Here is a 16,356-nt window from a genome sequence, read left to right as displayed (position 1 = left end):
TAATTAAATTTTTCTAGCGCAATTGCTTTATTATTCTTATCATGTAAGAACTACTTATTTTTAACATATTTAATATTTTATTTACAGCTTTGCATTGCATACTTTTCGCTTAACAAAAGCGGGTACTAAGATGCTAGAACAACTTTGATAAAGTACTTAGGTGACATACGCACACATGCTTGCTTAAACGTCATTTTGACATACACACACATTTATGGACTTGCTTGTCTCTACACTTATGAAGGAAAGTTTAAGGAATTATTTGATATTCTTTTGCTTTTTCTGCAAAAGAAAAAAAAACTGAGGCAGGAATTTAAAAAAAAAAAACATAAAATAAAATTGCAAAAAGCATATTAAAATTCTTGACTAAAAGCTTTTCCCATAAATTAAAAGTTTTCCTTCTGTTAACATGATGTTTTACAGCGAACAGAAAAGGGGTTAAAATTTAAAAAAAAGTATTTTATCATCTTCAGTTTTTTTTATAATTTTTTTAAGAAGAAAATAATATGGACATATTTTTCCTTTTGTTATGTGATAAAAAATTGCAATGATTAATTTGAAAATTTACAAAATTTTGTAACAAACTGCACATAGATATATTATTATAAGAAAATAAAGAAATTATCTCCAAATACAATACATCAAACTAGAAATTGGCATAAGGGAGGAAACAAAAGTATTCGGCAAGATAATGGATCTTATACATTTTAAATTTGAAGTGGTTTAAAAATGTTTAATTCGCTTTGGGAGGGGTTTTTTGAGGATTAAATTTCCAAAAATAAGTTCCATATTGATAAAAATCACAAGGCCTAATATCATAACGATCGGTTCCAAAATTCTCATAGCTCCCATATAAGGCCCACTTTCGAAAATTACTCACGAATATAAATTATTGAAATTTAAAAAAAATATGTTTTTGCTCATTTACTCAGTTTAGGGTATATTATCGAGCCTTTAGCGCCAAATAATCGTAAGCGACAAACCACAAATTTTACAGGAGAAGGTTTTTTTGATTATTTTGAAATTTATACAGAGAATTAAAAATGTTATGATACGATATAATATAATTTCGTTCAAGCTATTTGTATATTTTTCAAAAATATTTATAACTTTTCACAATTAAAAATTCATGGAAAATATGACACAAAATATTTTTTATTGAATTTTTGTATAGATACAAATTTTTCGAATTGAAATTAAATTTTTATTTATAGATTTTTCTATTCAAAATGGAAAAATAAAAACGAATTTTAAAATTTATTATCAGCAATCCCGCAATTCCCAAAATGTGTTGAAAAATTCCAAAAATGGGAATTTTTAGTTTTTTGGCTATAATATCCATACCAGGGTAGGGGTTATCGGAACCCTTTACAAATTATTTAGAAACATATTGGGCCACCTAAAATCGATTACCATATTTTGATATCGAATATACGATTTCAGAATTTTTGCCCTAAATTTTAATTTTATATAAAAAATAGGTGTTTTTCAATGGAACTCGTCCCCTCGGTAACAACATTTTTTTAATTTTTTTTCATTTAAAATATTTTATGAAAACTTAGCTTTCAGAAAGTATAAATTCCTTAAACATCTTTTAGAAATTTTTTGCGATAACTTAAAAAGAAAAAAAGTTTTTTTTTCCCAAAAAAATTGCGAAAATCGCCTTTTTAAAATTTTATAAATTCAAATGCATATAACTTTCGACTTAGTCATTATTTTTAAATAATTCTTTTTCTTCTTTGACACATACATGTGTTGTTGGTCCAATAAAGGAAAACTGAAGAAAGTCGGGAAATATTCGAACACGCTGTTAAAAAAAAAACTGGAGTCGGGTGGGTAAAAATGTTGAAAATTTATTTTTTAAATACGAATATCCCCTAAGCTGTAAGATATAATTGACAGCTACGATGATGGTTTTTTAGTGCTCGATGAGAAGATTCAATATACATATGTAATTTTTTTGAAATCGGAACTCAATCGAAGAAATATGATCGTTTTAATAATGTAACATACCCTAGGTGTCCTACTTTGAGGAGGCCCTGGTGGGTCTATAAGGTCCACGTTCAAAACTTAAACTCGACAACACTTCTTCTTTTTGCATGTGAAATTTCATTCATACCAATCTAATCATTTAGAAGTTACAGATTTATTTCCCTCTACACCCTACACCACCATAGTGGGGAGGGTATTATGTGTTTGTGCAGATGTTTGTAACGCCCAAAAATATTAGTCTAACACCCACCTTAAAGTATACCGATCGACTTAGAATCACTTTCTGAGTCGATTAAACGATGCCCGTCCGTCCGTCCGTCCGACCGTCTGGTCGGCTGGCTGGCTGGCTGTCCATGTAAACCTTGTGCGCAGAGTACAGGTCGCAATTTTGAAGATATTTCAATCAAATTTGGTGCATATTATTTTTTCGGCTCAAGGACCAAGCCTATTGAAACTGGCTGAAATCGGTCCATTATTTCACCTAGCCCCCATACAAATGTCCTCCCGAAATTGGACTTATCGGTCATAAATGTTTAATTTGTATATGTATCTCCACAAATTCCGCTCCAAATAAGTTTTATATACACAAAATTCATGTCACCAAATTTTGTTACGATCGGTCCATAATTAGTCATAGCTCCCATATAGACCCGCTTCCTAAAATCACTTTAACGTGCATAAAACGTTGGTATACACACATGTTGGTATACACACAAAATTCAACATAGTTACCTTTAATATAGATATAAATCACACGACCTAATTTCATGGTGATCGGTCCATAATTAGTCATAGCTCCCATATTAGGCCCACTTCCGAAAATCACTCAAAAATATAAATTATTGAAATTTTACAAGAAAAATGTTTTTGCTCTTTTACTTAGTGTAGGGTATTATATGGTCGGGCTTGACCGACCATACTTTCTTACTTGTTTTTCTATACCACTGTGTGTCGCTTACGATAAAATTCGTTTACTGTAAAATGTAAACATTAATTTACGATAAAATCGTATCCCCTATATTTTTGAAGTTATTAACAGTATTGATATTCTGAGAACGCTACAACATCAGTCGGTAAATAAAATTTTAATTTCTGGAAAAAAAAAAAAATTAGAAAATGTCGCTTACGATAATTTGGCGCTAAGGCTTGACGGAGATATTAAAAATAAGTTTGTTATTCCGTTTGTAATTTCTGCAGTTTTCATTTGCAACTCCACAAAGCATACGTATACGATCGGTATAGATAGATAAGTCGATATAGGCCTGTCCGTCTGTATGTTGAAATCAACTCCGTATCCCCCAAATAACTTACAAACATGATTGATACGTTAATATATCGGGAATTCTCTTGGCTCAGTTTGTCATTAATATAGAAAATATGGATATCTAATGATAGATATTTCAAAGCTTATTGTAACGATGTATATAAGGCCATAGAAAGTTGGACTTACAATCGGTCAAAATCGGGAAAAATATTTTTAAACCCGAATTTTTTCCTACCAAAAAAATTTTTTATCATAAATTTAGAAAATTTTATTATAAATTTTTTTACTAATAAATATAAAAAAAAAAATTTAAATTTAAAAAAAAAAAATTATTTTTTAAATGTTAAAAAACAATTTTTTTTATTAGATTTTATGTACTTAAAAATATTTAAAATTTGTATTTTAAACAGAGACCGAAAATAACGGGTTCACTTTCATTTCAATGGTAAATTCTCATTCGCAGCCATTTAAAAATAATTTTTTGTGATATCACTGAGAGAGTGATTTACTCGAGAACATTTTAGGTTTGGGGTTGAGGGAAACAGAAAAGAAACAAACACAAAAAATCTGTGAGTGATTTATAATTTATTTTTTTCGTAAAGGTCAGCTTTTATTTGCGAACATGAAAAATAAATCGCAAAAATGCATTTGATGCAAATCAACGCTTAAATATATAAAATTTATCAAAAGATTAATAACAATTTAAAAAAAAAAAATCTCATTTCTGTTACTCAGACTTCATTACGTCATACTTATCATATTATTTCAATAATTTGTTAAAAATTACTAACAAAGTAAGAAAGTATAGTCGGTCAAGCCCGACCATATAATACCCTACACTAAGTAAAAGAGCAAAAACATTTTTCTTTTAAAATTTCAATAATTTATATTTTTGAGTGATTTTCGGAAGTGGGCCTTATATGGGAGCTATGACCAATTATGGACCGATCACCATGAAATTAGGTCGTGTGATTTATGTCTACATGAAAGTTTACTACGTTGAATTTTGTGAGTATACCAACATTTTTAAGCGATTTATGCACATTAAAGTGATTTTCGGAAGCGGGTCTATGTGGGAGCTATGACTAATTATGGACCGATCGTAACAAAATTGGGTGGCATGAATTTTGTATATATAAAACTTATTTGGAGCGGAATTTGTAGAGATACATATATAAATTAAAAATTTATGGCCGATAAAGTCCAATTTCGGGAGGACATTTGTATGGGGGCTAGGTGAAATAATGGACCGATTTCAGCCACTTTCAATAGGCTTGGTCCTTGAGCCCAAAAAATAATATGTACCAAATTTCATCGAAATATCTTCAAAATTGCGACCTGTACTCTGCGCACAAGGTTTACATGGACAGCCAGCCAGCCAGCCGACCAGACGGACGGACGGACATCGTTTAATTGACTCAGAAAGTGATTCTAAGTCGATCGGTATACTTTAAGGTGGGTGTTAGACTAATATTTTTGGGCGTTACAAACATCTGCACAAACGCATTATACCCTCCCCACTATGGTGGTGTAGGGTATAATAACAAAATAATAGAGAAAGTAACCGTTATTAAGAACAAAAACAAATGAATTGTTTATCTAACATCAAACCATTAAAAAACAACAAAAACGAATAAAGGCCATAGCAAACCATTTAAATAAAAATCATTTTATAACTGTTATTTGCAGTGATTTATTTTTATCACAAAAATATAAATCACAATTTGGGTTTTTTGGTATTTGGACGAGTTATTTTCGATCTCTGATTTGAAAGTATAATTTGTTGAATGGTATTTAAGATTCGGCACAGCCGAATATAGCTCTCTTACTACTTTTTATTATAAAAGTATTTGCTAAACATTTGTTGTAACGTCAATATAAACAAGGTTCGCCCTACTAGTCTACTTGTATATAATTTAACCTCGATTCAACAGAATAACAAACATTTGAAATCAAAGTTAAACAACAAAATAATAAAACCAAAACAAATAACAACACCTTAATAAGTTTAAAATGCTCCCGATGTATATCTGACGATATGTTAATAATATGTATGTCTGTTTATCTGCAGGTAAACAAACTAAACCATGGCAGAAAAACACTTGTGTGAATTCATTTTTGTAAAACATGACAAGACAACTTTTATTTTTGCTGTAGTTTTTTTCCTTTTTCTTATCCTTACGCACGACTAACAACTATTGTTGATACATGCAACACAAAACCAAACAAAAGTATTATTCAAAAAAAAAATGCTTAAAAAAACAAACATACTCCTGGTATTGTGACATTATTGTCAACATGTTTTGTTATCTTAAATAAAAAAATAAAGAAAATATTCACACAACCTGTTCACTTGAATAACAAAATCTTGAAAATCTTGAGTTTTAGTGGTGATAGTAAGTAAGTTGCATATACATACATACATACATATCCATATGTAACCTATCTTTTATTCTTCATTCCTTCCCTACTTGCTGTCGTTTAGTGTATTCCCTTCCATAACAAAGGATTAAATTGTATATTTGTTTATTTAGTTTTTTGTTGTCATCTTATCCTGGTTGATTTTTGTATTTTCATGTTGACATTTGTTGTTTGTAAAACATTTTACTTTTGTTACTTGTGTTTTTTTATTTATTTATTTATGCAAGTCATGCTTCTTTTGACATTGTTAAGATTTTTGATTTGATTTTATTTCGCTTTACACCAGATTGTTGTTTTTTGGAGAGTTGGCATTAGTTAAAAAAAAGAAATTAATTTAATAATAATATGCAAGAAATTTAGATTGTGTCAGTGGAATTGATTAGTAATGGCGTAAAACAAATTGAGGGTCATAGTCCGGAGGTCAAATGTACTTTAACCCATTAATGCCCCCCAGATTCTAAGGTGTTTATATTATTACGGATATTTTGCTTTGGCATCTGGATATTTTTCTATGCACTTCGGCATTAATAGGTTCTAAAATATACATATGTATATTTTAATTTATAACTTAACAAGCTGACAAATTAAATGAATTTATTGTCATAGAAAAATCCACAGAGAGTGGATGCTAGAAAAAACTCAAACCGAAAAATTAATCAAAAAAATCACACATATGAGTGTTGTTGTTGTTTTTACATAGTTTTTTTAAATAATACATTCTCACCACTTACGTTTTTGACATCTGAGTTAGGTGTTTGACAGGAGAGTTTCTATGTTTTATTGTGTTTTGATGAGTAAGTGGTTTGTTTATACACATTTTTAAACCAGTTTATTTCCTGTTAGTTTTGAAGCAGTGAAAAAATTCATCAAAATCACTGTCCTGGCTCTGGTAAAATTGTCACGAAAATATTAAATTACTAATAAAATCGGTTGAGATAACTCTCACCTGGCCCTAGTTAGAGACTTTGTCAAATACAGCTCCATTTTTATATATTTGTTTACCCATACGACATTAATGGGTTAAAATAGTATTAAATCCAATGTATGAAGAAAATCAAAAACTTTGGAGAATGATTGAAAATGCCATCTTACGTACAGTTAGTTATCAAAACATTTAATACAAATGGTAATGGTTTGTCGAAACTCGAATTAGTCTATGTTCGAACTATATCAATGAAAAGGCCATCTGTATGTGAAAAACAAAAAGTACAAATCAGATTGATATAGTGGTGTTGCCAACTGTTAGGAATTAGAATAGGTTTCAGTTGGCATCAATGTTTAAAAGGATATAAAAGCAAAGGCAATTAATCAGGAATTTGTTTATGTATGTATGCCGAGTAAAGTGTTGTTGTAACAAAATTTCTTATAATACAAATTGTGAATCATGTACATACACGAAAAAAGAAAGCATTTTTTATTTGACTTAAAGCTTGTGAAATTTATTTCGAGAATTTGATTAGCAAAAAACTTTTAGGGCCTTATATTCTACAACTTAAAAGTGTACCACAACAAACGTGCAGCCTATTATTTATGGGGGATTTCATGTCAAGTGAACCAACTTTTAAAATCGATCGGTCAAGAACTCTCTGTGTTAGAGCGGGTCAAAATTTGACATGTGTCCCAAAGAGTTTAGATAGCTATTTCTTCAATCTTTCGGAAAAAAATATTTAATAAAAAGCAAGCTATATTCGGCTGTGCCGAATCTTATATACCCTTCATCAAATTATACTTCAAAATACAAATTTTTAATATTTTTAGGTAAACAAAATACAGTTTTTTTCCAAAGTTGTTTTTTCATTTTTTGGAATTTTTTTTTCGAATTGTTATTTTAAAATTTTTTTTTTAAATTTTAAATTTTTTATTTTTAATTTTAAAAAACTTTTTTTGTTTTTTAAATTTTTTTTTGGTGAAAAAAAATTCGGGTTAAAAAATATTTTTTTCGATTTTGACCCATTGTAGGTCCAACTTACTATGGTCTTATATACGTCGTTGCAAAGGTCTTTGAAATATCTATCATTAGATATCCATATTGTCTATATTAATGTCTTAGTAATCCATATATAGGTCAAAAATAGGTCAAAAATCTAGGTTGTCCTGGATTTTTCCTCATATGAACCGATTTTGTTGATCAATTTGAAACTCTGCCCGATACATATGAAAATAAAAAGTATTATAATTGTAATTAAAGAATTTTTGAGTACCGTAAATCAAAAAAGTAACATTTTAATTTTTTGAAAATCTATTAAAATTTTTGATTGACGATGAATTTTTATCAAATTTATTTGTTTTGCTATTTCAACATATTTGAATTAAAAATTGCTGAACACTAATTTTTAAAAACATTTATTAGAATATTTTAAAACTGAATAAAAATTGATTGGTTAAAATTTTTATTAAACTTTACTTTTTTTGCTGGTTTTTAAAAATAATCTAAAATTATCTTTGAAAATAATTTTTTTCATAAATTTACCAATAAAAACTATAGCTCTCTTAGTTTTTATTGGTAAATTTATGAAAATTAAAATTAATAATTTTTTTTCATTTAAAAAAAATTGTTTTTTTAAGTGAGTATACACCAGAGAATTTTTTGATTTTTTTTTAAGATCATGAAAATCATTATATTCCAACTTAAATCTGCTTTTTTTCAGAATCGAATCTATTATTCAACTCAATCTCCATCAAATCGAAACTTTTAAATTTTATGCATTAAACACATTCAAGACAGCAGGCTACCAACTTCAATCTGTCAAAAATAAAATGCACACTTTTATATGGAGACGATTATTTTAACGACAGCACAGCTACACGGCCACACGACTACTCATGCCGATGTTGCCGAATTAGGCTAATTTCTATTTTTGTCAACTACAAAACAGAAATAGTGTTGCTAATATAATAAAAAAAATGTAAATCAAATTAGTGCTTAAAAAAATATATTTTTTTTACTTAATTAAGAGAAGTTTCTGATAACCATATTGAAATAAATTAATAACAGGTACATAATTAATTATAACCATATATATATTTTTACTCAAAATAATTGTTTCAGTCTTAATTACTTTGGAATTTTGTACGGTAATTTTTTATTAAAGTGGCACCACTGAATTATTAATCAGCTGTTTACTTTGTAGCTGTCGTCTTTAAAATAATTCAGTAGCTGCCACACGACTACAACTGTAACCAGCAGAATTTGTGTTCGTGTAGTCGTGTAGCCTGATGTCTTGAATGTGTTTAATGCATTAATCGATGGATAGATTTTAGGATTTTCATTATCTTAAAAAAAATCAAATAATTTTTGGTGTTTACTCACTTTTGAGGCTCACTGTATATGATTGTAGTAAATAAATACATGTTTATGGCAATCACATATACATATATATCATATACATAATTACAGTAACCATAATATTGTTAAAAAACTTTGAAATGGTTATGGTAAACATGTACAACTAAATTTTTTACGAACATTTAAAAACAAATTAGCTGCACCGTTTTCCGATTTTAGATAAATCTAAAAATATGAGCGTAAAAGTGGGCGTGGTCTAAGTTGGACTATGAACAACATTTAAAAAAAAAATGTCTAAATCGGTCCAGCCGTTCTCAACTGTTGCAATTACCAACGAACGACATTTGATTTTTATTTATATAGAAGATGTATGAAAAATCGTGGTTCGATCTGCGTCGTTTCGGCTTGCGTCATGTTTCTCCAGGTCCAATTAGCGACGCAAACCGGGGTGTTAGTGTATTAATAATTTAAATTATTTATAATTTATTATAAATCAAAATTTAAAAAAAAATTGAGTTTCAAGGCGTATGATTAATATTAATTATAATTTTATTTGTAAAAAGTCCCATAACTTTTTAAGTTTCCAGGGTATTTGTGATATTTAAAAACCGTTTAAAACCGTAAAAACGTTAGCCACCATATTCGTACAAAAATTATAAATTTAAACAATGTTTTAAAGCTAAATTTCCATACAAAATTTGATTTAAATAGTGTTTAGATAATTTAACTAAATTTAAATTTAAGTTTTTGACAAATATTACTACTCAGTGTTTTCCTCTGTAAATATCTTTACAATTATGTAATGTAGGTTCAACATTGTTCCAGCTATCATTGTTAGACGTCTAGACTAAAGATTATTACAAATAATACATCATAAAGAATTTCCTCGAAACTCTACAATTTCAAATAATCTAAAAATCTACTGACAATTTTCAAAAACTTTATAAACTTTGCTTCAATTTTGCATAACAGTGTAAATAATTTATGTATTATTCTTTAGTATACACCTGTTGAATGAAAAGCTTTTACTAAAAGCTTTAATTCACATGTACTCGACACAACATTACACATTCCATCACTACAGTTTACAAAACAACTTTGTGAAACATAGTGAAACATAGTGACAGAAAAGCTTTCACCTGTTATCGACCAAACATTGTTCTACTTTCTATCGAAAATTTGTTTACAACTTTAACAAGCAAAATTCCTTCACATAAATAAAAATACTTTTAAAAATTGTTATTTGAACTGGCAATTATTATTTTTAATAAAAATTCCTTAAATGTCTTTAACGGAAAAGAATTCTTATTGGACACGGGTTGTAGAGGATATTGAAAGAAAGGCACATCAGCAAAGTAAGAAGGAAGCCATCAGAAAATATGATTTTTCTGTGACACTGCCAAAAAATTTGCGTCAAAGAGTGGCCAAAATTTTGCCCTACGAATATGATGAATATGACAAGCATGTGTTTATAACCGAATCGGAGATGGAGACACCGATTTCATTTGGTGGAGAAGATGATGAAGAGGAGGAGGAAGGCAAATATAAGAAGGAAAATAAGGTGAGCTTTAGTTTCTAAACAATTATACACATATGTATACAAAAATATATTATAATTAATTTTTTAAGTCCGATGTTTTTAATGAAAGTACGTGCTCGGAAATTGAACGTTTGGAACATGATCATCCAAAATTTGTTTTGAACATGGACAAACCTTTAGAGCATAAATCTAAAACTAAAAAGAAACGCAACTGGTATTCTTCCTACATATGTAAACAGCGCAAGGAACGTGTTAGATGGGATTCTAAAATCTATGATTTGGAACGTAGCATATGGGAAAAGACACTGGACGAACAGGCAGAACAACTAATGGATGCTGTATGTAGTAGTTAAGACAACAACAACTTACCATTTATTAAAACATTGTTTTATTTCGTTTTATATACAGTCAGCGGAACGCTTTACCGAATGGATAAATTCCTTGGGTAGCAATAGAGACTCGGATATTTCCAAGGAAAAACTAAAAGCTTTATTTTCAATAGAAGGAGACCGCAAGCTTTTAGCTTCTATACTAACTGAGCCCAAAGAAGTTAAAGCTATTGCTAAAACCGTAGCAGACAAATGGAATTTACCAGAGGTAAGTAGCAAACTCATATTTACACAAAATAATTTCAAAGACAACAACCCTTATTTATTTGTAATAACACTACCCTAACCACCCTTATTTTAAAACATCATAAAATTGCTGCTACTTCCCTCTAGATGGCCATCGAATTGAAATATGAAAACTACATACGTGACCGTTTGAAAAATGTGCCCAAGAAAATCAACACTGTGGCTTTTGGACGCACTATACCGGTAAAAGACAGACCCTGGTTGCCAACCGATAGTGATGAACCCATTGCCACTGTCTATCCAGATGAATTGCTATCATTGGAAAAACTATTTAAGGGCATAACACATTTACGTTCCACTAAGGAATTGGCTGAATTTTACAAGAAACGTCCTAGTTTGGAAAAACCACGCTACTTGGTATCTGCTGGCTTGTTTAAGCGCAAAACTAAAACGCATGCAGTCATGGAAGTTCCCTTGTATGAACGTTTGAAGTTGAAGTACTAAACGAAAACTGATTTGATTGAATAATAAATAATAGAAGTATGGTTTTGGTTTTTATTAAAATAAAGATAACGGTGCGATTGGAAATTTTCATACAAAATAATTTTTAGAAGTTGCTCATTTTATTAAATTTTTTTAGTTTTATGCATTTCTTATAAAAACATGAAAGAGAGCTATATTCGGCTGTGCCGAATCTTATATACCCTTCACCAAATTATACTTCAAAATAAAAATTTTAAATATTTTTAGCTAAACAAAATTTATTATTTTTGCAGTTTTTTAATTTTTTGGAAAAAAAATTTTCGAATTGTTTTTTTAAATTTAATTTTTTTTTTTTGTTATTTCAACTTTTTTTTAAAATTTAGCGAAAAAAACTTTTGGTGAAAAAAAATAAGGTTAAAAAATATTCCGTTTGTAATTTCTACATTTTTCATTTGCGACCCCAAAAAGTATATATATTCTGGACCGTTATAGATAGCGAAGTAGATATAGCCATGTCCGTCTATCCGTCTGTATGTTGAAATCAACTTTCTGTAGCCCCCAAATAACTTACATAAATGATACATCAATATATCGGGGATCTTCCGGCTCGGTTGTTATTTAAAATTGAAATCACAAGACTTCCTATCAGACCTGAAAAGGTTATATTTGCTTTCATCCGCAAAAATAACGGTCTTCCTGAATAAAATGTCTTTGTTCAAATGTTGTCGACAAAACTCGATTCTTCGTCTTCTATTAACAGTATTTATAAACGGCTTATTTCGGGCAGTCCTTCCATTAAAATTTGCCTCGCGCAGAACCCGTCAAACTTAAATATTTTTCAACTTAATTTTTCAACTTTGGAGCTTTACGGACAATCCATATATTATCTGCATTATTAAATAGTTTATTTGGCGCAGATCTACCCTTATCGACAATTCTATTTTCGTTGCGAAACCTTTCTATAATGTGCTGGACAGTTGAGCAACTAATTGCAACAATTTCAAAAATTTATCGTTGAATATTGAACTGTTTCAAATGACGAATAGCGTCTTTTCTTTTCTCAACTGAAGTTTGTTTTTCCATTTTAAAATTTAAAATCTTTTCAACTTCTTTTTATAAAAATTCTTTAAAAATGACCTTAGCTTAGCGCCTAAACAGAAAAAAATGCTTTGCACCGTTATTTCATTATCAGAGAATGTATAAAATATACTGCATCATTTAAGCTGTGAGTTTATTTTAACGAGAAAATTATTTTTTTCATTAATATTTCTTCAATTAGATTGGTTTTTGTTATTTTTTCTTGCTCAGAATTATAACAGGACATATATCATTACGTTTTATATAAAATTTGATTGATAAATTGAATAAACATTGAATAATTTTCGATTTTCTAAAATAATTTTAACTGCATCAAATAAGCTGTGAGACACTGTATGTATATTAGTTTAAATTTAATTTAAAATCCAATTTTTGTTTTACACAAAATTTTACATAAATACAATATTTTCAAAAAAGTCACAAAAGAGAATATAATAATTTTTTAGTAATGAATAATCATAAATCCATAAATACACAGCACATTAGAAAAAAAAAGTTTAAAAAAAAAAATTTTTTTAACCCGTGCATTATTGTTTTTTTGGAAAAGAATACCTTAGCTCACAATTTATGCTATAACTTTGGAATGGAAAGCGATAAATTAATAAATAAAATTGGAAATATCAAATAATAAATTTATTGCAAGTATTTATATTAATATCAATTTAAATTTAATTTTCTGTTTTTCACAAAATTTTATAAATGTAAAATTTTTTTCAAAAAAGTCACAAAAGAGAATATTATAAATTTTTGAAATGAAAAGAATAATGAATAATAAATACATAAAAACACAGCTTTAAAAAAAATGGAAAAAATTCATTTTGAACCTGTTAGGCGTTTTTTGTTTTCCGGAAAAATATAATTTTCGCTGTAACTTTGAAAACAAAATAAATTTAAAGAATGAGTTAATATGTAATATCGCTGGCTTAACATGCAAAGGCTCTAAGTCCATATTTTAAAATTTTACAGGAGAGACAAAAAACATTCAAACTTTTTTATGCGTAAATATTTTTGAATTCTGTAAACGCAATTTTATTTTTGTATTTTTCTTTGTTTTCGATGTGCGTAAAAGCAAAATGATAACATAAGTATTTGCCGAGATAAAAGGTTTTTTGGACTTAGAGCTTTTTCTATTAATTAGCTTGTATTTTTTTATGGACTTAGGTCTTTTTCTTAGAAGAGTCTTTCATTTCATATTTACTAGTTTTTATATCTGGATTACTAAGTCATTAATATAGACACTAAGGGTATCTAATGATAGAAATTTCAAAGTCCATTGCAACGATTTATATAATGCCATAGAAAGTTGGACCTACAATGGGTCAAAATCAGAAAAAATATATTTTAAACCGAATTTTTTTTTTCTTCAAAAATTTTTTTTTGCCATAAATTATTTTTTTAAATTTTTAAAAATTTTCCAAATTTTAAAAAAAAATTTAAAAAATTTAAAAAAGAATTTAAAAAAAAATTTGGAAAAAACTTTTTTAAGAAGGATATATAAGATTCGGCACAGCCAAATATAGCTCTCCTACTTGTTTTTCACTAATAATTTTAAAAAAATTAAAAAAACTTGAAAAAACATTTTTTTTTTAAATTTTAAATCAATTTTTGAAAATTTTTTTTTTTTAAATTTTGTATACCTAAAAATATTTAAAATTTGTATTTTAAAGTACAATTTGGTGAAGGATATACTACATATAAGATTCGGCACTGCCAAATATACATAGCTATAATACGTAACGCCCAAAAATATTAGTCTAACACCCACCTTAAATTATACCCATAGACTCAGAATCACTTTATGAGTCGACAAATTTTGAAGACAATTCGATAAAATGTGGTATATACACTTTTTTAGGACCAAGGACGAAGCGTATTGAAACTAGCTGAAATCGGTCCATTATTTCCCCGAGCTCCCATACAAATGTCCTCCCGAAATACTTTATACTATGGAAATCATGTTACCTAATTTCATGCCGTTCGGTCTATAACAAGTCATAGCTCCCATATAGGGCCCGCTTCCAAAAATCACTTTAACGAGCATAAATCTCTTAAAAATGTTGGTATACACATAAAATTCAACGCAAATAACTTTGATGGCAATCGGTCCATAATTAGTTTTTTTCTAAAAGTGAGTGGTTGATATTTTTGATATTTTATTTAATTTCAAATGTCAAAAACTACGTTAAGTTTTTTAAAAAACAAATTGGCAAAAAAATATCTATAAACTTTTTTGGACTTAAGGTCTGCACAATTAAGTTACATTATTTCAGAGCTTTGGTAGCACTACAATATATCTTTGGTAGCTCTAATATATATGTATCTGTCTCTTCTCATCATACTTGCTAAACATTATACTCGAACTGCTGTTTTTCTTATCCTTCATAATTTTACCCATTTTAAAATTAAAATTGTATTTTTTCTAAAAATGATTGGTTGATATTATTATATTTTATGACTACAATTTAATTTCAAATGTCAACAACTACGTTAGATTTTTTTTAAAAAATCTACTTTCTATTTGAGTCAAATTTGACCCGAAGATAAACATCAGACCTTATGAAGGTAAAATAATCTCTTAGGAATAAGTAAAACACAGTTTAAATGCTTTGGACTATATCGAATTTGTTTTTGTTTTTATAAAACTAGACATTGAAAATCATCTTTAACTCGGTTTATTTGTAGGACATATAGAAAACAAACCATTGAGAAAGTTTTCAGGCTTACCGGATCACTCTCTTAACAGTTGAAATATTTGTCTTATTTTTTTTTTTTGGATGTGGAATAATTTTTAAAGTTTTTAATACACTAAAACTCATAAAAACACACTTTTAGAAAAAACCGACTATTCGAGGAGAAAAACCCGGTTTCTTCGATATTCGAAATTTGAGCTTTTCAAAAAAACCTAAACCGACCTTACCAAAAAAAACCTTTTATAACCGGTTATTAAAAACCGGGCCGATCACCCTAATAAATTTGTATCCAGTTTTTCTTTCACTAAATTCAGTAAATGTAAAATTTAATACGAAAAAATAAAAAAAATTAATCAAAGATTCCCCAGTTCCGTTTTACCTTCTTAATAAAGAAATATAAAATATTTGTCATCATTATTATAATCTTCTTCATCATTATCATCATCACTATCTTCATCGTTGTTATCATTTACTGGTCTTGTTAAATAAATGACAACCAGAGTTTTTACACAAAAATGAAAGTAAAAATAATGGCCTGACATTGTCTGGACTTTTTTTTCTTAAATATAAGCTGATATCCTATACTATTCTAAAATCTATAAAACTAATTTCAACTATTACTAACTTATTTCTTGTGGCCCATTAAATGCGGAAATTATCCCAATTTTGGACCGGAAATCCTTTAATCTACTCAGAAAATTATTCCGAATTGATGGGTATATTTTAAGATGTGTTTTAGACTAATGTTTTTGGGTGTTAATCATCACCATAGTGATGTAGGGTGTAAAAAATTTTGAAAAAATATTCCAATGAATACATCAATATAAACGTTTTGAGAGAATTCATCGAATTGAATGAATCTATTTCATAAATCATTCAATGGTTCTACTTTTCGGATCCAATGCTGAGTTGTTGCCCATGAGGAAGAATTGTTTGAATTGTATGAATCTTTTCCTCGAAATACAGTATTTCATCAGCAATAAAATAAAATTTAACAAGATCTTTGA

The 16,356-nt window shown here is 28.4% G+C and overlaps 1 protein-coding gene across 1 annotated transcript; it reads left to right on the top strand.

The window, feature by feature from the left end:
- Window positions 1-10,211: 10,211 nt before the first annotated feature.
- Window positions 10,212-11,651, top strand: LOC135959152 (uncharacterized). Its single transcript, XM_065510202.1, has 4 exons — window positions 10,212-10,524; window positions 10,593-10,841; window positions 10,912-11,100; window positions 11,226-11,651. Exons 1-4 carry the CDS (start codon window positions 10,246-10,248, stop codon window positions 11,580-11,582), a joined length of 1,074 nt encoding a protein of 357 aa, XP_065366274.1. The 5' UTR covers window positions 10,212-10,245; the 3' UTR covers window positions 11,583-11,651.
- Window positions 11,652-16,356: the final 4,705 nt, after the last annotated feature.

Source organism: Calliphora vicina, chromosome 4 (assembly GCF_958450345.1).
Source record: "Calliphora vicina chromosome 4, idCalVici1.1, whole genome shotgun sequence".
Lineage (NCBI taxonomy): Eukaryota > Metazoa > Arthropoda > Insecta > Diptera > Calliphoridae > Calliphora > Calliphora vicina.
This window is presented reverse-complemented; position numbering and strand designations above follow the sequence as displayed.

Bases quoted from the DNA above. Each gene is read 5' to 3' on its own strand.
- LOC135959152 (XM_065510202.1), top strand. From the start codon at position 10,246: ATGTCTTTAACGGAAAAGAATTCTTATTGGACACGGGTTGTAGAGGAT. The intron at 10,525-10,592 runs GTGAGCTTTAGT...TAATTTTTTAAG, and splicing joins AATATAAGAAGGAAAATAAG to TCCGATGTTTTTAATGAAAG. The intron at 11,101-11,225 runs GTAAGTAGCAAA...ACTTCCCTCTAG, and splicing joins ACAAATGGAATTTACCAGAG to ATGGCCATCGAATTGAAATA.